The following is a 20,173-nucleotide window of genomic DNA, read 5'->3' as shown; positions in this document are numbered from 1 at the left end:
CCTATTTTTGCGGAGGACAGCAGTCACACATCGAACCCCATTGGTTGGCAAGAAGGAGCTTGATGATTCATTCCGTTGGGTCGTTGGAAATATGCTGAACCCTAGCTGTTCTATGTAAATTTATCTTAATTTATTTGATTCTTTCTCGAAAATAAGAGGAAGGAATGTGCTCGGTGACCTGATGTGTGGCTGTCCGGACATTGGCATGGATTAGGGATTTTTCACATTTTCTTACTTACTTACATAATATTCATCGCATTCGTGGTGCTTCGGAACTGCTTTCGAGGAATAGATGTGGTGTAGTACATGCCGCTATTAAAACGAATATTCTGCGCAAAGGAAAAACCTTGCGGTAACATATATGAATGAGTTGGTAGGGTGACGGTGAGGAACATTTCTAAATACAACGGAAACAGCAACAATATTCCTAATAGATATTACATATTCTTCTTATTTCACTAGAAAAAAAATAGAAAAAAGAATGAGAAGTCTCCCTAGCACGAATCACAGTGGAGAAATTTTTGGTGTTTTTTCTTAAATGCTGAAGATACTAGTAATAGAAACGAGATGGGGAGTAATATTATAGGAGATAAACATTTTAGCGCAGTTTACTTGATATCGTGACATTCTCATCACAGAGTGAAAGTACGTCTGATAGTTTAGACAGGATATAGTAATACTGATAAGAATAGCAATGAATTAGGTCAGCTGGAATGGGGGCTATTCACTGAGGCAGTCAACAATCCTCTGAGCAAGAATAACTTGTAGCCGGCAACACCGCTAGTTTTTGGAAAACGAATTAGCATTACAGCTGTGACGTTAATGTAACTTCACGACTTGCTCGTTGAGCACAGAGCTTAACTTAGAGCGGAAGGATTTAGCAGGCGAACTCCTCCCACAACAAGCGCTACCAGGTCTTCACCGTGATCTCAGCAACAGAGAAATGGATATTGTTGAATTCTTTGTTGTTCTTTGCGGCCAGAAACCTGAACTGCTAAGTTTCGATTATTTATCACGCTCTCAAGTCAAGTCATCGCAAGTGTTGTGAGCACCACGCTCGCGTCGGTTGGCATTACACCTCGGGTTAAGCGGACAAATTGCGGCATTTTTCGGGACGGAATACAAGCCGCGGATCGCTCATCATCGTCTGGCGCTCCGTGCTCAAGGGCATGACCGCCCAAGTGGTCCAACAGACCAGGTGCGAGGAGGCGACTAGGATACTCCCGGCTCAGTTCGTCTTTGCTATGTCTATTACATCGCTGATGTGGTTCAGAGTGGCAGCAACTGATCTTACCTGGACGACGAGCGTTTACACTGTTTATAGCCACTGAACGTGCTCTTTCAATTGCATTGCACTATCGCGGTGCTAAAAGCAATCACGATTCCCGGCTTTGTTTCTGAGAAAACTCTGAAAAGATGCATTCTGTTGAGTTGTTAATCCAGGATTCACACTGTAAACATCAACGCGAGTTAATTTCTGTGGTAGCGGTGACGAATGCAACGACCTGGCTTGTACCTAACATTTGCTCAACATCATCCTGGTACTGGTGGCAAAAAATCTTCATTACAACCTATGCAACGGGCGATGCGTCGCCTCGAGTTAGGAATGTCCTCATGCTGACTCATTGTTCTACAACATATTTTCTTCTTCTCCTTTTTTTTCATTCCCATCTTCGTGCTTGAAGGGATTCTTGTTGAAGATGCAATTTGATCCTTCGTTGATTCGCTTACTTCGTCCTTATTGCTGCTGTTAAACAATGGAATTTCTCCGAGTCACTTTCACTTTCCTTTGATTTCCGCTCGAACTAATGTTAAATTACGTTCTCGAATCTATCCTGACAATTCGCGCGGAATCAGTCCATCGCTCAACCGCATCCGTCAGTGCTTGGCGCTAAGCTTTTCGTAGAAGTTTTTATCGTTACATTGTGGGGAGAACCTTGCCCGCTCTTTTAACGCATGACAAGCCCTTTGGTTTTTACTTGGTCTTCCACGTTTGCAGCAACGCCAACATTGTAGCGTTTGCTGAAAGTGATGTGAAACTTACATTATTCAATTTCGGGAGTTCTAAACTCATCGCAGTCCTTCTTTATTTCGTTGAAGTCACATCAGTCGATCATACAAGTACAAATGAAGGATGAGTTCGAAGGCGCCAGGACTCGTATCCAAGCTAAACGAGTTTGCGTATTCATAATTATATGCATGCAAGGAGGCTTTTCCGAAGATATGAATAAAGACAGTTCATCCACACAGGAGCTGCTTCGCCTTTCTGCATCTTCTTGTAGCCTGGAAATGTTTAGAAACTGACGACGCCACTCATGGTTGTAATAGTAGCGGCATCTCTTCTATGAGCTACTGATTTTCACTACGTTCGCAAACTGTTCTCGTTCGTTGATCGCCTTGTTTTTGTTGACTTCGTCGCGTAGAAAACAAGCAGTAAAAGAGCTACGCAAAATATGCAACTGTCATTGTTTTGTCAGCTTCTTCACCTGCATTCGCCATCGTTCGAAAGTTCTCGAGTTCCAGCAGTTCCTTTTCTTTTTTTGTCGCCTAATCTAAATTTATATGGAGGATTTTACACAGCCGCCCTGCACTCACCAATCAAGCGCTTCTTCTACAAGTGCTACAGTGCCCGAAGAGGTGACGGATGAAATGTGGGTCTTTGTGCGCTGCGGCAAGTTTGCAGACTTTTCCACGTTAATAATGAATAGCGCGACGTGCACGTGGACTCAAACCCTTCGAAGTGGTCCGTCGAATCATTTCTCCGTTTCCTTGTGCACAGTCTTATCAAGCAATGACATAGGCTACCGTATCAATTGGCCAAGAGTTGCGCCATGTGAATTATGTGATCAGCGGTGTCGATTTCCCTACCTTAGTGGAAGAAGACCATCGCTACTTAGATGAGTGGTTTTTGTAGTAGTGTTGAATTTCAAGGTTCTCGGATTTCTAGAGTTATTGTAGAAACGTCTTTCTTTTTTTGCGTTAGGCCTTTTGGGAAGCAGGAGAGCAGAAAACGTAGGGTTTCGTGTGAATTAAGAAAACAATAGCAGAGCAACATTTGCCCTATTCTCAGCGGTAATTTTTGGAAATTCTTCGCATACAAGTGACCTGCAATCACAACGTCTTTCATCTAAAGATTCATTCGCACTTCTCATAGGCTTCAGTAGTCGTTTCACTTTGCTGGCGAATTTCCACCTCTGTTATTTATTTCATGGATGAGTAATTGTTTATCCTTTTCGACAACTGTTGGTGCATCAGAGATGCCCTTTAGATCTGCTATCTCATGCTTCACCCGATTATACACTGTAATTGCAAATCTTCATATTTTCTACTGCTTTAATATGTCTAAACATAATTTTATTCATTAACGATAATGCTGATTTCCATATCTGAATACAAGTATATTGACTTTAAAAGAAAAGAAATTCGAAAAATCGAGAGATGAATAAGGGATCGGGAGCCGCATGTGTAGTCTTTTGAGGATACGTGTTAAGGATATGATCAAACTGCAGTAGAATTATAAATTATAAGGCACATACATTCATAAATGACTCGTCAAACTCGGTGCTGCCTACGGACAGCTCCGTGATTGGAAATTTGGTGCTAATTGTGTGGATAAACTAAAGGAATGGAGCTTGAAGATTTCTGGTCAGATTGGAAAGAAACGACTTTCATATTTCTATTTTTAAATTTGTCTAAATGTGTGCGCACCGACAAGAGTTGGAGAGACAGATTAGAAAGTACGAGAAGTTTCGGATGACATTTATGTTGGGACCACATACTGCTCGCTATGAACTTTTCCGGGGAGCTATAAGTTTAAAAGATCACTCACTCATGCATTAATTCAGTAGGTTCTCCGACATCTTGGACGAGGCAATATCTAAGGCAGTGCGATGCCATGCAGTACGAAGAGATGTACGGTAAATTAGTTCAAATCACTAGTGCATTTTATTCCGCTGAAAAAGCGCTGCGACAGTAACTGCAGCTGCCCTTGATGTAACATTTGCTTGCTGTTTATTCATAATAATAGTTTATTCGAAAGAAACACCCATATGTTGATGAGAGTTGGGGCGGTGCCTCGTTTTGCAGAGATATAAATTGTGTCCAGTGCGTTCCTCTACGTTTGTTGCTGGCCATGTGTATATGGCCTCCTTCTGGGAAGGACTGTACCTCCTTTCGTTGCCTTCGTTGATAGTAGGCATCCGTGCAAATGCCGTCTTTTTCGTCCATAGCCGAACGGCGAACAAAAACTAGCGCCGTTCCCTGTGGCAGCCAATGTCCTGTGGTGGAGGATCGAATTTCCAAAACAGTAAACGCCATAGGAAGCTTCGATGCCGTCCCATCCGCATTCAGTCGCTCATGCACTCCGTCGGGGTTCTGGTGACCCAACCTAGTCTATCCTAAGTGCACAGCTTTCGCACTTCCTTCGAATGGGGACGCCAAAACAAGTGGATTCGTACGAACGTCCGGGAACTGAGCGACTTGCCCTCGATGAAAAAGAAGGAGCAATGTGTCCATTACCTCTTACACTACGAACACCCCTGCGCTCTTCACTCTCTCGCACTTCTGCTATGTACTACGCTACATTTCCCTGCCCCTCTGAAAGATTGCTATGATGAATCCTTGCAATTCAACGCATGTACTTCTGGTCCTGTCCCTAGCTTATTCCATTCGAAACCATTGTTTCTCGCCAGCGTCATTGTCATAATTATGAATGCTCGTTTCTTGATCGCGTACTTTTCAGACGACTCACGATCGAAAGGTATCAGTCCACAGGAGGTCAGTATCTTTGTCTCGACTCAGTGTATGGGGCACTAAACTGACCACAATAGTTCTACAGGCAAACAGGTCAGTTCAGCTTTGAGGTTTCATTAGTTCATCAGAATATTGGTAGACGGAAGTACTGTGAAGTACATGTGTGCACTTTTTTGGGGTTAGTGGGCTCGTTCTCTAGCTTGCAAGGAGCCGTCACCAAAAGGTATCACAAAGTACGAGAAGCATGAACTGAAACGGGAAAAGAGAAAGATGCTGGTCGTTCACTTCATTTCCTCGTCCTTCCAGATTTCAGTTTGAAAAAAAAAACTAACAAGTTCAGAAGTGGAAGGGCCAGAAATGTTTGTTCAAAATCACTTTTTCGAAATCTGCCCACTTCATTAATGCCTAGTAAAATCCTTCCTTACTGCTGAGATTGCTGAGGAAATGCCGCAGCGATTGCGACTCAAAGTTTTTTCTTGAAGACCGTTGAGCTGGTATCGCTTCATTTGGCAACATCTGGCACAAATGGATCGAATGGAGCGTTTAAATAGTCAACAAAGATCACTCCTCTAATATATAGCGGACACACGTGTAGTTTCAGTGTAAAAATTGTTCAACTTGGCAAGCAGACCTTCGAAAAGCAACTGCGAGCGATCAGCGGCATTTTTAGCTGCACTTTACTAGCTCAGAATTCGAACCCTAAGAATTCAGGAAAATTGCAAAACAACTAGCGTCGGTAGTGTCTTAAAAGTACAGTAGTTCTCGTAACCATTGATCTAGTTTCATTAGTGATGCGTCGCAAAATTGAAAGCGGCTACAACGGATGATTAGGTGTGAAATGCGCAAACTTATGCGGTGTAAAAGCAATCGGTCAAGCTATGACACGAGTGGCCGACGGGCGGACGCCAAAGATTCCGTTGAGAGATAATAAATGCTACTGAAGGTGTCCATTTCAGAAGAGCGACTAGATGAACGGTCCTCATCTGCTCCTTCTGGCGCTATGGGCGCTGGCCATTTCTGCACAGGTACTTGGAAATCTCGAGCTTTACGTGAATCTCGAAAGAACGGACAGTGTACAGGAATTGGTGCCGACAACGGCTGTGGACGATCTGCAGGGTGATCTGCAAATCCAGGAATGGATGCGTGAGCTACGGCGAGTTAAGCGAGCGCCGACACGAAGTAAGTCCGTAAGACAGGGTATCGAAGGTAGTGGCCGAAGGTCGTCCACCATAATCCACACGAATGTTCCTCGTCTCTTCTCTGTCTCTTTCACCTCATTCTGTTTTCCTCAAGCTATTTATTTCTTCGCTGTCTCTTCTTGAACTCTTCAATTCATCTTCATGTTGAATTTTTCTGCAGGTGAATTCAATGATTGTTGCACTGTAAGAAAGTCAATGAGGAGGAAACTGCCAGGTGATTAAAATTACCACTGCCAAAAAATTTAGCGCTCAGGCGCGTAAAAGTACAGGCTCTCTCCCTCGAGAGGCGCGAGGTTTTCGGCGGTCTTCTCCGTTAGAAAGTCCAAGTAAAGATGCAACCGCTGAAGTGAGGCGAAGACTCCGAAATGCTCGCGCATTTTCAAATGATGCAACTGCTGCACGGAATCTTATCCAGCTATCCAGATTTCTACGTAGTAGTTGCAAGTCGCAGCTAAGGTTTCTCATTATTGAAACCACTAATTCAACTACTTGTTCGCCAAAGTGAAGCTGGCATCTAAAAGTTCTTTCAAAATGGAGCTGTTATAATTCTGCTTTTGGCAATACAGCTGTTTGTCTTCGTCACTCTTGTTTTCGAAAAAAGAAGTGCTGAACAGAATCTTTAGCGTAGAATCCGCACTTAGTCATAGGAGAAAATGCGAATGTATCGAATTTTCCGCTTTTTTCAAATTGTACGTAGGGCAGGCGACTTCAAAAGAACATAACATGGCCTAGCGTAGAACATCCTGTCACGAACCGAATTCCGTGAGTAGTTTCAAAGGTGAGGGAGCAGCTCGAGAGCAATGAAGAGAATGTTTTGAGTTTAAGATGTACAACCGGTCGTAGTGGTATTGCCGGGTTTCGATGCAACGCGTGCCTCGACGTACTATCAAGACGTCCTTTACCCGGAACCGCTGAGGCGTCGCAGGGCGAAAAGAGCCAGATACTGTCCGATTCTAGGTAGATGCTAGGAAGTTATTGCACCGCATGTTCAGGTCTCCTGGCCGATCCTCTCAGCGACTGAGGCTTTCGCCGAACTCACTGCTTTCATCTTCCTCACGGCAAACTTCTTATGCACCGCACTTTGCAAACCTTGCTCTCGCTCGCTGTGAACGAGGATCGGCGTCTGAGAGACCATTTTTCATTCTGCCGACCAAACAGCATGCTTTTGATAATCGAAAACTGCAAATACGCTACGCAGTCGCACAGGCACTTAAAGGCATGTACAGTTTCATTAGAAAAGGCAGACGACATACCTCCATTCGACCTCATTGACGCTCCTACACCGCCAGCTTCACTTCTTTCAGTCTATCATTGAGGATTATTCACATCTTTCTCTTCTCAGCATTTACGATCTCACTATAAGTTTAGCAGAACATCGGATTGATCTTCTGATGTAGTTTAGAGAGTAGTATGTAGTGGTGGGGGCATGTCTACAGGAGGCCCCGGTTCGAGGTGCAAGTCAAAAACGAAGCTGAAGGCATCAGAAGACGTGGCAAGCGATTCAGATGATGACAGTGCTCGCTATGGGAGTCGAGGCGCAGTGGTTCTCAGCGCAAACGGGACCGGTCGCTGCGTTGTGTCTGCTGATCAAGCCTCCCACTTTTGCGGAATGGACGAAGAAGGCAAGCGCTAGTCGTAGTCAGTGTAAAGATGAGTGTCGTGACCCCTCATCGTGTTGCGGTCGACTAATCGTAACGATATCGTGAACAGGATTACACGGACCACTAGGCAGCTTCCCAGATAATGTCGTGGCAACAGCCAGCGTTGTGAAAACGTCACCAGTTGTTGTGATATTTGCAGTGCTGGTAATTGTGTAGCACGTTGTGAGGTGTGCCGGCTTGGTAAGTTCTGCCTAGGACCACCCGCTGCCTCTATGGAGATGCTCCAGCTTCAAAGCAACGCTTCATCTTTTAACAGCATGGATATATTTCCTAACCGGCATACTAACATGCTCGCTAGCTTCCGAGGTGCCTGGATCGGTTGCCAATTTGACTGTCCCATCTAGTGCAGCATGCTACTATGTCTGCTCGCTGGCTCGCTGCTTACCTCATATTTTAAATCTTCCGGATCAATGCGATCTTCTTTTCAGTGTCATCACCGCCGATTCCACCTCCGGACGCTGGGAAGTGTGTTATATCAAGGGTGAGACATAAAAGGCGGCATCAAAGCTGGAGAGCATCTTCCTCGTTGTAGGCATCAGGACGTGAAATATGCTACCCGCATTACGAAGACCTCGACACGACATGTACAGATGTGACGGGTAGGACCACATCTGGGCTGGTAGCACCTCCAGTAGTTCCACACGCAACGTGAGTACCATTTAATCGTTGTGCTAGAACTCGTAGACTCTAGATGTTTAGGGTTCGAGCGATGGCTTTTGTACCGCCCGACAATCTACGACGCCTTATCGTACAATACTACAGACAGCAAGGGAAACTTATGCCTAAGAACATGACTCTCACCCCGAAGTGAGTATTCTTATATCAATTTAATCATTTGTATTCTTAATGCCAATTGTCTTGGATGGTCATAATAAAAACTAGGTTGCTCAGCTCTACGGTACACGGCTCTCTCTTTTGCCATTTACCTCTAGTCCTAAAACCGCAGAAGATTACAAGTTGCAGGTATAATAAACGGTAAACAAAATCGCAGAGAAGGAGTCACAATGTTCAGCGTCTGAGTTCAGGTCACTTTCTGTAATAATGAGGATAATTGCAGTGAATTGCAATGTAAATACATACACACGCTACACATTTGAGAGCTACACCTTCTAAATATATGTTCAGGGGTAAAAAATCCTAGGAGCTTCGAGAGCTAGTGTTGTGGCTAAAATTGTGTACGATGTGAGTGGCCAGATGAACACGTTTCAGGTCATTTCTTTTCGTAAAATATCACTGTGACTTCGGCTACGAAATGATCGACGAAGTCGATACGTTGTTCTGTCATCAGAAGTCGTGGGTCAACACGCTGCCAGTTTGTCGCGGAAAAGGTGAGCTCAGTCCGCAGGACTATCGTGTGCAAATTGCAATCCCACCGTGCAGGACTGTGCGAGGCCGACAACGGTGGATGCAGTCACTCTTGCCTGTCCGTGAACGACGAACATGTGGAGTGTCGATGTCCGCGTGGAATGACCCTGGACACCGATGGCAAGACATGCATAAGTACATCGTTTTCTCATTTCTTTGCTCACATCACACGAACTCGCAAAACAGTTGCTAATTATCTGTTTCTTATGTCTGAAACGTTGATGTGCCTTTTAGAGCCGATTCCAAAAACGCTGTGTAGATCTCTGGCGGGGTGTTCTTGCTTGTCTATTGACGACAACCAATATTCGTGTACCTGTCCGAAGGGAGCCAAATGTCTACGTCGGTTATTTCTTTTTTTTTCGTCTGAGGATGACCACCTGAGGTACAGCTGTTTTCAGTTCTGCGAGGACCTCCGAAGTTGTACGTTGAACCGGCAGGACCCTATGAAGTGCCGCCAGGAGGAAATATAAACATCACCTGCTCTGCTGTCGCTTATCCTTTTCCTGATATTTTCTGGCAGAGGTAGCATTTACTGGACAGCCAGGTTCTCTGTGATTTCCACGAATGAACTTTTTATAGGGGTGATGAGCGTGTGCACAACATTCCCCTCAAGGCGGGGACGGTGAAGAACGAACAAATCCTCATCATCAAAGAGCTATTCAGAAATGCTGAATTCACTTGTCACGCGAATAATACGTTGGGTAACGTAGAAAGAACTGTGAAAGTGATCATCACAGGTAAGAAATGCGCGCAGCGCAAGTGTACGCAATATACACAAGTATGTAAGCAAGCAAAGTGTTCTTACCTAGGACCTGGTTCGGCTCCGGTGCTGCGTGGTGCGCTGTCAGGAAGGACCACTATTACAATCCGTTGGGATCCGCCACACGTAATCAATCGACCTATTACCAGCTATACCGTATACTACACGAACAACGGAAACCAACCAATCAAGAATTGGCAGCGCTTGGAAGTGAAAGGTGGGTTACACAGATGGTGCTCTTCGGCAGTATCTCAGAGGTTGTGTGTTGCAGAGCCGAACCGTAACACAGTAATTGAAAATCTCCGTCCCAACACACAGTACTTCATTCGACTACGAGCGAACGACCAGATGGGGCCGGGCAGACTGGGCAACCCTGCTTCTGTGACCACTTTAAGACCAGGTTCGCTCAACGTTTACTGAAACTGCTACACAGAAATAAGCAGCATTTCATCGTATCCAACTCTGGATATGGTGAAGGGAAGAAAAACCTGCAGAAAATGTGCCAGAATTTGCAAGGAATACTTTGGAAGCACAGAAAGTTGTCGGCACTCTTTTTTAGAAATCCAGCTGGAACAATACGTATAGCGCGCGTTTGCTGCACATTACAGTTTTGAGTAGCTCATAAAGGGTCTGTCTTTCACGAATGAAGAATTGTGCAACTGCACATACCGTAGTTGTCTGCTTAACGTTAGTACATCGATGCAACGCTAGCTGCTAGCGTGTATAAATGAGCAGTGTTCGGTACTATATAGCATATAGACTATGTGCAGCTGATTTATGATCCTTGAGGGATCGTACTTTGCACATTGGTACTTCCTTAGATCTCCTGATGAAGAATCATAAACGGTATGAAATCAAAGCTGATTTGACGTTGCCAAAAATGGTAACAATTCCAGTTTTCCACAAAACCTTCAAGCTGTTAGGCTCAACCTCATAAATCAACTAAATATTTCTCAATTTAGCCCAAATAAATACTTAACATTATCAAAAATGTGTCCTTCTCAGCATCTCGACCTCTCGTAACGATTGAGCAAGGCGAGGAGCTGTTCGTGGGCCCATTGAAACCGTTTGAACTCGGCTGTAACATAACGAGGGCCGATCCAGTACCAGTGGTTACTTGGCAACATAAGTAGGCTAACAACATTTTTCGTGTCCATAAGAATATCAAAATAAAGCAAGCGACACAGGGGCCGTCCATTGAACAACGGCGAGAAGACCTTATTTATGAAGATGCACATAGGCGGTGTCATTGAGAACACGGTTTTTTCTTGTGTGGCGGAGAACGAAGCTGGAAAGAGCACGAAGCGTATCAACATCACTGTAACTGGTAATTTAGCAGCTCGTTTTTTTTTTCGTGATGACAGAACTGCGAAAGCGATTGGCTGCAGGTCCTACTGCTCCTGAGCGCATCCGATATCGAGTGGATGGCGACAAGGTGAACTTACAATGGGAACAACCACGAATAACCAACGCACCCATGGCTGGTTACGATGTCTTATATACTGACGATCCAAACCTTCCTGAAGATCAGTGGAAAGTCTGTCTTACCTTCAGTGCCGTAGTACATTCGATGGTGATTAGAATTGTTTGTAGGTACATCGTGTGGATGATCCTCACACTCACACGGCAACCGTTTCTGGCTTGAGCGAGAGGACCCCGTACACCTTCAGGATCCGTGGTCGTAACAAGCTCGGTGAAGGACTTCTTAGTGGCGCATTTAATGCTACCACGTGGCTGGGAGGTAGGATTTCTGCCGTTTGTTCACTATAAAGTAAACGACTCATTCGGAATAAAAGGAGGTGGATTGCACCAAGTAGGAGGCGAAGGTGATAGCTCAGTGACAAATCACGCAACATTCTCAAAAAGTGACAAAATCAAATTAAAAGCCAAAGTTAGAACGAAGATATTTGTTGTTCTTTGTTCTTTGTTTTGAACACTATCCTTGTAAAAAAATACAGGCGATTAACAGGGTTCTGATACATCATAGACCCTGAGCTGCAGTAACGTGAAGTTTACGTCTGACTCAGATCAACACAAGTCACTACGCATGTATCGAGTCTTGGAATGAATCGTACCAGCTGTGCATCTTCAAATTTGAAAGTAGTGTTAGACTTTGAAAACCTCGTTGTTCGGAATCAGATTCTTGCATTCCGCCGAGAAAAACATCAAGCTAAGAAGACAAGGAATAGAATTCTGAATGAAGTGCCTGCGAATTCAGCTCGTCCTCCTTTCGTGATGGTGACCCCACCCGATCAGGTCGTCAAGGAGCCAAGTAACGACCCACTCAGCATTGAATGCGAGGCTATTGGAGTACCTAAACCAAAAATTATCTGGTTGTGGAGCGGGCAACTCGTTGAAGACGGAAAGGTTAGAAATTTTCTCATTTTTCAACATTTCGATTCCATTAATAGCGTTGTAGGACGAGTTCCGCGTCTATGACATAACTCCGATGGATGCGCAGGAACGTTCAAGGAGCAAGCTGATTGCTCAGAGCACAACGAGGACCGGAATGGCAACTTGTCAGGTGAGATGCACTTTCCGAGATCAGCTTGCTGCTAACGGGAAGTCACCGCAATTCAGGCGGTCAACGCGGAAGGCTCAGACGAGAAAAAGACAGAGGTGAAAATTCTTGGGCCGGGAAGTGCGCCGATGAATATCCAGCCGACTCCAATGCATACTGGTTTTGATGTGGCCTGGCAACCACCAAAAAGGCCTAATGGACGTATAAAGGTACGTATGAAGCGCAACCAGTCGAATTCATCCTGATATTTCTCTATTGCAGAACTATATCGTTTACTACACCAAGGATCCTGATCTACCATTAGCGGAATGGAAATCTCAAGTGGTCGACGGTGATGTGAGGTTAGGTTCAATCGGAATCGTTTAATTTATCAGCTTGAAAAAGACCCTAGAAGTTCCGTTGACTACTGCTTCGGGTTCTTTTTTTCAACGGGAAAGAAAGTCTTCATTCGACTTTGAATTCCTTTTATACTTCCTTCCGTTGAAAATTATTTAAGAAACCAACTCATATTCGGATGTGTTTTCTAATTTTTCACAAGTCGTTTCTGCATATGCCCATCATTTTGCTTCGTACATTTTCACTCTTCCGCCGCTTTCGTTTCTTTTCACTTTCTTCTTCATTTTCTCGTATTTTGACTGGATCACTTGTGTACCTATGTAATATCGCTTCTTGCGGGAGCCCTCACATTGTATTCAAATGTTACTGCATATCGTGCTACAGTATACATACATATATATCCGTAAAGAGCGTCTTTACAACTTAACAGTCAAAATTTTTGTTTTCTCTAACTATAATACAACCTCTTTTTACGGAGACTTGGACGCATTCGTAATTTCACTTTTGCCACATCTTGATTTCTGCGGTACGTCGTCTGTTGTTAAAATTGCATTCTTCGTCTGCCCACACTTCGCACCCTTTTTGTCATTTCTGCTCTCTTCCGCGCCCCCATTCTCTCACTGGGCGTGTTTACGGGCACATGTGTTTCCGCAATTGCACACAGTATCTTGGTCCAGACGACGAGTATAGTAAGGTGAAAAACGATATGAAGCACGGTGCAGTTGCGTGTGCGTGCGTTCGAAGGAGTGCGTTGAAGAAAGCGGCTGGGATCGATATGGGACCATCGCGAATTGCAGCGAAGAATGCTAACAAAGGTACTCCCTCGATTCTAATCACTGCGCTCCACCGCACCGCTTCGAGCGCAGCCGCTTACGCAACTACAGCATCTATATTGTTTATCTTCATATCGTATTGACCCGACTATGTCGAAATGAAATGAAATGAAATGAAATGAAATGAATGAACAATATACGGTGCATAAACCAACAAAAGATGCTCAGAAATCTCACCGTTCACGTGGACGATGAGGACACGCCTTATGTGGTGAAGGTCCAGGCTGCTACGAATGATGGCCCAGGCATTATCTCCGAAGCCTACGAAGTGACCACCGGAAGAAGACGTGAGTGACTTTAAACAAGCATTTTAATTGCATAAAAATACTGCATTAACGTGATGGACGAAACATACCACAAAGATGACTGCGCTCAAAATTGTTGACCCTTTTTGTAACGAGAACACTATCTAAATATTTAATTCATGTGATTTTAAAACGAACATTCTGTAGATTTTTGCTAAACCGAGCCTGCTACTTCCACGAGTGTTCTTCGTCCACTACAAAGAAGATAGAAAATAAAATAAAGGAAATAAAGAAATAAGGAATAAAACAAGTTTGACTCATTTCTAATCTCTCAATGTATTGGCCACGAATGTCGACCAAGACACACCGTAGGCCAGGATATGTTCAGCCGGGTGCAATCGGCTGCACGCAACTCATTCGGGCACTCTTTCTGCACCTCAGGCGACACTCAATCTCCTCATTTCCCTGCGCCAATCGAAAGCGGACACAGCTGATCTGAACAAAACTGAACACATTCGATGCCGACCACAGAAGACGCAGCATCCAAAAACATGTTCCTAGTAGAAGGATGCAGTAGATTTTCCTCCGTTTGTATTGAATGCATTTATTCTTTGCAGAAATTCCTCTTACCGTGAGACTGGAGATCAGCGACCCTCCCATTGGTGATGAAGTTGCAGAGACAGAGGTGGACCCAGCTCAACCCATACACTTCAAGTAAGGATATTTGTTGGTTGAGGTTGAAAACCCGAGAGTAGCCGAAAATCTTTGAAGGTGTATCGCTGAGGGTCGTCCGATGCCTAGTGTCTCCTACAGCTGGCTGCCGATGAACTCAACCGAGAGCGGCGATGTTAGTGTGGAAGAAAATCTGCCGCGTACAAGTTTGTCAGTATTTCAATAATCGTTTTCTGTTCAGGAACCCGTTCCCATTCCTATCACTCCTGACCCAGCAAAGGATCATCGTTACATTTCTATTCAGGTGAATCTTCATTGCTTTTCATGCATTCCGTACAAATAGGCACGGAGGAAGGGGCGAATGTATTGTTTGATTTTTTTTTACTTATTCATGCTTTCAGGTTTACTCGACAACTTCAACAAAAAGGACATTACTTTGTCAAGCCAGAAATCCGGATGGTACCGTGGAAGACAAACACTCTTTCATAGTGAACAGTAAGTTTTCTCCTGGTGGTAGATTATACGTAGCTTGCGAAGAAAGACCACTACTTGCGGCAGAGTCCTTTTCAGAAAAAAACCTATCACGAATTTCTGATGTCTTCTAGGATTCGTCTTCATAGAACACTTAAAAGCACCACCCCACGAATTTGGGGTGGCGCGGGTTTTATGCCTATACGGGGTCGTAGATTATGGGGAGGAGGGTGATTCCGTCCATTTCTTCCTAATTGCCGTAAAAAAACGGCCCGGAAGATGCGGCGCGTGCAGAAGGCTGGCGCGGTCCGACTCGTTGTAGAAAGTAGCGCCCCAGAACGCTCGAAGCCTCTTCTTCCGGGCCGTTTTTTTACGGCATTTAGAAAGAAATGGACGAAATCATATTCCTCCTCGTTACTTACGAACCTGTATAAGCATAACCCACCTGAACCCGCGCCATCTCAGATTCGTGGGATGATGCCTTTTATCCATATCCGTAGAAGTTTCTGAGGAATAGTGAACAAATGGATACTACTCTCGAAGATTAAACTATATACGTTTTCCTTCCAGAACCTGGCAGTCCACCGCGGGAAATCAAAACGATTGTGGACCCAGACAACCGCGTCACTCTAACTTGGGAGGCTCCGAAGTATCCAAACGGAGAAATTACGGTTAGACTCATTGCGTTCACTACCAGCGACTGGTGTGGGCAACTTTCAAGCTCTAAATTTAGAGCTATAAAGTCTACCTGACGGGAGATCCTTCGAAACCAGTAGACCAATGGCAAGTATTTGAAGTGACTGATCCAAGCGAGCCACGACTCGTGTTCGAAAGAGGGGAGCTGGAGCCGGAGAGTCCTTATTACGTGAAGATTGCAGCTGTGAATCCGTCCGGAGAGGGAGTGCACTCGGATGTTTCGCATTTCGATACCGTCTCCGGAGGTGCTCATGATTATATCTTTCAAAGTCGTTCCATTGTTAAAAAAACATATTACTTTACAGCTCCACTCGATTCACCTAAAGACATCTTGCCAGCGGTGGCCGAAGATAACACAGTGAACATAACCTGGTCTGGGCCAAGAGAACCTAACGGACCGATCAAGGTAGGACTACGCTGGTCTACCATCTTAGATGACCTTCAAGGACGTTTTGCTTCAGTCTTACACGATTTATTTCGCACCTGATGATGGGACCGTGGATGAGGACTACAAAATGTGGCCCCGCATTGAAGTGCCATCCACCGACGATCACGGTACGATCACAATTGACAAGGACCAATATGACATCAAACCAAACACGCCGTATAAGGTGAGAAGCGACTACTTGAGGTTGTTTTATTAGAGGTGCGAAACGGAGGCAAAATGAACTCCTCTATCTGGGATATGATGCATTTCTTAGTTAGCCTTGAGACATCGCATTAGCACGTTTTAGGTGCGAATCTCAGCCACTAACGACTTGTCGGAAGGACCAGCATCTGAGCCAACGCTGTTCGAAACGGGAAGTGGAGGTACCCTATGCATCTATTTAAGCCATCAATACGTTTCTTTTACCATGTTGTATGTATTGTTCGCAGCTATGTGGCAAATTGATGGATCGTGCTCTTCTTGAATTATATTTCGCTCATTTAACACTTTTCCTAAGTTTTATCTGCTAATTGCCTCCAAACAGAATCAGTTATTTGTTTTAAAACGCTAAATACGTAAATCATACGTCCAAAATCGACTCAGTCCCGCGTGCTAGACATCCAACGCTTGCACTCATCAATTAGTTGAAATCATAACGTACTGGCTGCTTCAGAGAGTTTCTTATTTCCAGAAACGCCTCCTGTAATCACCTTGGATCCGCCAACCACCCTTGTTTCTGTTGATCCTAAAGGCTCCGTAACTATTGTTTGTTCGGCGACTGGCATACCACAACCAACTGTCTACTGGGTATTGGAAAATGGAGAGCGAATCCCAGGAAGGACGCTACAACTCACAGATTTAATCAAGGCAGGTTCCAGATGCTCATTCAATAGTTAGCTGCTGGAAAAAGATGTTTTCAGGACACATCAGCAACATGCAAGGCAGAGAACAAAGCTGGAGGCACCCAGGAGGTGGTGCAAATCCAAATCTCTGGTAGGATTTCTGATCTTGAAGTCTAATATTCGAGAATAATCGGGTTCTCCTCAGGACCTGGTACACCTCCTAACGAAATCGTACTGCTTCCTATGCCAAACCAAGTGATCAATGTCGAGTGGACAACACCAGATGAGGTGAACGGACGAATCACGAACTATATTGTCCACTATGGGGAAGTACCCGAAGGTTAGAATGTTAATTCTGTGCTGTCTAGTCGTGCTGAAATTGCTCAGGACATGATCGTTTAAGGAGCCACGGAGCCTGAAGAATGGAAGACTGCTACTGTAGATGGCTTAGATGTCAACCATCAGCTGCCTCAACTCGATCCAAAGAAAAACTACGCGGTTCGAGTGCAGGCGGTCAGCGACCGTGGACCTGGAGTCCTTTCTGCTCCGCAAATTATCCGCACGCTTCCACTCGGTATATTGTCTATTCCACAAACTTTCTTATTGATCCACACTTTTTCATTCACATGCAGCACCTGCACGAGTGGTAAATCCGGAAATCAATGTATTCGACAACAACTCCATTATGATCGAATTTGTACCTCCTGTAGATCCTGAATCACCAGACAAACAAATTAAGGTGAGTCCCAAGAGGAATATTTCGACTCGAGCTAAGTTTACTAAGTGAAAATAATAGTCAATTAATCCGAGTCGATGGTTACTGGTATTCGACAACAATTTCAGATTTATTGTCATTTTAATGTTTTCGTCCTCATATTTCTTAATCAGATTTTATCATCACAACGAAAACGCATGAATTATTTTTTCTTACTAGTTCTTTGAAGTCTGCATCTCAAATTCGGTTGTTTTTGTGATTACAAAGCCATGATTTTGAAGGTGATGATAAGAATGGTTCATGGTATCTCGTACGATTCAATACTTGGTAACTACATATCTCTTTCAGTTCTGTGATGAAAAAATCTTTCTCTGAAATCCTTGACAACCATGTATTTACAGTGTTTGAAACTTGCAAAATTCAAAGGTGGCCTCTTATTGTGTTCTTCTTTTTCTTCTTCTCTTCGAGTAGTTGGCTTCTTCTAACTATTCAAAGCAGTTTCTATGGATGCAGGGCATAGTCATGTAACAAAGTTGGAATGTTGATGTTTTGAATGAGATCCTGGAATCCCTGGCCCATTCATAATTTTCTCACTAACAACGGAACATTTTATTATCTGATGACGCTGACATGTAGTGGTCTCTACACTTCATACTTGCATACTGTCATCTTCGTTCTACGTCGCTTTCTCGAAGAAAAAGCAACTTGAATATGTAATGAGCAGTTAATATTTATTAAAACTTTCCGTTCACTTCTCCTTAAATATTTTTTCATCCTCGATTACCTATGAGATTTCGTGTTGTTTGTCATTGAAATTGCATTGCTTTTGCCACTAAACTGTTGGTGAGCTTTTCATTTAGCTCATTTCAAAAATCGTGACGGGTTCCATGTCGAAACTTAACACCAAATTCTTCTGGTCACGATAAGATTTGTGGACGCTTTCCGGGCCCAAAACGTGTTATATTCCTCCTTTCATGCCTCTTGACTTAGCAATTCCTCTGAACTCCATTTGCTCTTCTGGGTGAGCAAGATGCTTGAAGAAGTGAAATTTGAAGAAATGTCCTAAGAGTGCACTTCAGAAAGGTTAAGAAGACCTGACTCATGGCGGAGTTACGTCCATTTACGGTTGCTGTTATAATTATGATCGTTTCCTTCTCGAACTGCCGAAGTCAGAAAGGGAAAAAATCTCGTTTTGCACAAGGGAAAATTTCAGCTTCATAGAAAATTTCACAGTGAAGTAGGTTGACTTAGCCGTGTTTCGTAAGGATTTAAATAAAGTGGTAAGTTTAATGTGTAAGATTGATAGAATGTGTTCAATACACAAGCAAATCCTCAGCATTCCTTTGAGACATGAATAGAAGTACAGTGAAAAAACCCATGGTTTTACCGTATTTGTACTCCTTTTTCGTATGAATGCTGCGGATCGAAGGCGATCAATCAGAAACCATTGCTTTTATCGTATTCACATTTCTGTCTCACATAAATGCTACGGAGATGTTTCTGTATAAAATCGCTGCTGATAATTCTCTTCATTTACGTTCTCAAATACCATATGATCTTTTTACCCATTCAAATATTTGGACTATCCGAGAGATAGAGAACTTTTAAAGAGATTTTTACATGCTAACATTGTTATTTACAAAATAAAAACAGTGTGAATGGTACCAGTGCTGCTGCCACTTTAACAACAAGACCTGCTCATATCCAGGACTTCGTCATCCTCTACACATCTGAGGACCCACCAACTGATGAAACGGACTGGAAAGAACTTCGCTATACGGATCCAGACGACACTGACAACATCACTGTTAGTTTTAGATTTACATTTTCTAGCGAACGAGTACATGAACAACGACGAAATGGACGTACTCCTTTCAGGTTGTACCTATTGATGGAGAGAATTTCAATCCAGATACGAAATATCATGTGAAGATCATTCCGCGCGGAGAAATTGATGGTCCTGCTAGTGAACCGTCCATGTTCACAACTGGAGATGGAGGTGTGCGAGTTTGTTCGTTTAGCACTTCTATGACCAATTAAGCGCTGGTTGTAGTGATCGCACCTTCGCAACCTGAGGTTAATGTGGATGCACCTGATAACAAGATCCGCGTTCCTGCTGGCACTGACTATATAGTAATATGCAGTTCGGCTGGGTTCCCACCACCTGAAATCCGTTGGGTGGACGGCGAGGGCAATGTGAGTTCTTCTTTCTCAGACATACTTGATGTTCATAGCATGCGAAGTAAATTTGCAGACCAAACGAAGTTTGAACTCACCTTACAGAACGGCATTTAAGTTGCGAAATCATCTAATTGCGAGTATCGAAATATTGTTTAGAAATTCGTTTATAATTCTTGCGTTCATGATCCAGTGTAGATATTAACGTATAGTAGATACATTAATATCTACACTGGATCATGAACGCAAGAATTAAAGTAGCAGTATGATCGGCTAGATGGAAATTTGCTGCATCGACGCCATCGTAGACGTCACCATTCCGTTCGCGAACTGAACTCTTGAGTACATTTGTTGTTCCTAATCTTCCCGAAGAGAGCGCAACCCCAGGAATAAACACTCGGAATCAATTCTTTCAATTTCATTAACTTTTTCTAGTTTTTTTTTTCTAAACATCTGTCTTTTAGACTCGTTTTCATATATGATCTGCCACTTTTTGACAG

At 43.7% G+C, this 20,173-nt stretch overlaps 1 protein-coding gene across 4 annotated transcripts in view; it reads left to right on the top strand.

Moving 5' to 3' along the window:
• Positions 1-5,720: 5,720 nt before the first annotated feature.
• Positions 5,721-20,173, top strand: part of RB195_010896 (uncharacterized protein) — a gene marked incomplete at both ends in the record, with an annotated part of 35,236 nt that continues 20,783 nt past the window's right edge. Inside the window, 41 exons of one of the 4 annotated variants that reach the window (XM_064192089.1) lie at positions 5,721-5,777; positions 5,832-5,931; positions 6,112-6,165; positions 6,777-6,908; positions 7,388-7,573; positions 8,041-8,093; positions 8,145-8,260; positions 8,312-8,419; positions 8,822-8,940; positions 8,993-9,112; positions 9,212-9,316; positions 9,376-9,499; positions 9,557-9,714; positions 9,787-9,954; positions 10,009-10,137; positions 10,743-10,866; positions 10,925-11,064; positions 11,126-11,274; positions 11,331-11,478; positions 11,956-12,104; positions 12,157-12,261; positions 12,318-12,467; positions 12,520-12,599; positions 13,596-13,714; positions 14,290-14,386; positions 14,444-14,519; positions 14,586-14,648; positions 14,746-14,839; positions 15,386-15,486; positions 15,549-15,756; positions 15,817-15,917; positions 15,973-16,122; positions 16,246-16,321; positions 16,630-16,805; positions 16,859-16,931; positions 16,986-17,120; positions 17,184-17,354; positions 17,413-17,519; positions 19,204-19,302; positions 19,374-19,494; positions 19,549-19,691. In XM_064192089.1, the coding sequence (XP_064049672.1) occupies positions 5,721-5,777; positions 5,832-5,931; positions 6,112-6,165; positions 6,777-6,908; positions 7,388-7,573; positions 8,041-8,093; positions 8,145-8,260; positions 8,312-8,419; positions 8,822-8,940; positions 8,993-9,112; positions 9,212-9,316; positions 9,376-9,499; positions 9,557-9,714; positions 9,787-9,954; positions 10,009-10,137; positions 10,743-10,866; positions 10,925-11,064; positions 11,126-11,274; positions 11,331-11,478; positions 11,956-12,104; positions 12,157-12,261; positions 12,318-12,467; positions 12,520-12,599; positions 13,596-13,714; positions 14,290-14,386; positions 14,444-14,519; positions 14,586-14,648; positions 14,746-14,839; positions 15,386-15,486; positions 15,549-15,756; positions 15,817-15,917; positions 15,973-16,122; positions 16,246-16,321; positions 16,630-16,805; positions 16,859-16,931; positions 16,986-17,120; positions 17,184-17,354; positions 17,413-17,519; positions 19,204-19,302; positions 19,374-19,494; positions 19,549-19,691 (4,884 nt within the window). The remainder of the gene's footprint in view (positions 5,778-5,831; positions 5,932-6,111; positions 6,166-6,776; positions 6,909-7,387; positions 7,574-8,040; positions 8,094-8,144; positions 8,261-8,311; positions 8,420-8,821; positions 8,941-8,992; positions 9,113-9,211; positions 9,317-9,375; positions 9,500-9,556; positions 9,715-9,786; positions 9,955-10,008; positions 10,138-10,742; positions 10,867-10,924; positions 11,065-11,125; positions 11,275-11,330; positions 11,479-11,955; positions 12,105-12,156; positions 12,262-12,317; positions 12,468-12,519; positions 12,600-13,595; positions 13,715-14,289; positions 14,387-14,443; positions 14,520-14,585; positions 14,649-14,745; positions 14,840-15,385; positions 15,487-15,548; positions 15,757-15,816; positions 15,918-15,972; positions 16,123-16,245; positions 16,322-16,629; positions 16,806-16,858; positions 16,932-16,985; positions 17,121-17,183; positions 17,355-17,412; positions 17,520-19,203; positions 19,303-19,373; positions 19,495-19,548; positions 19,692-20,173) is intronic. The other 3 variants (XM_064192087.1, XM_064192088.1, XM_064192086.1) reach the window with 3 other exon arrangements.

The sequence above is a fragment of the Necator americanus genome, chromosome III (genome assembly GCF_031761385.1).
Source record: "Necator americanus strain Aroian chromosome III, whole genome shotgun sequence".
Lineage (NCBI taxonomy): Eukaryota > Metazoa > Nematoda > Chromadorea > Rhabditida > Ancylostomatidae > Necator > Necator americanus.
The sequence above is the reverse complement of the archived record's forward strand: the minus strand, read 5'-3'. Positions and strand labels throughout refer to the sequence as shown.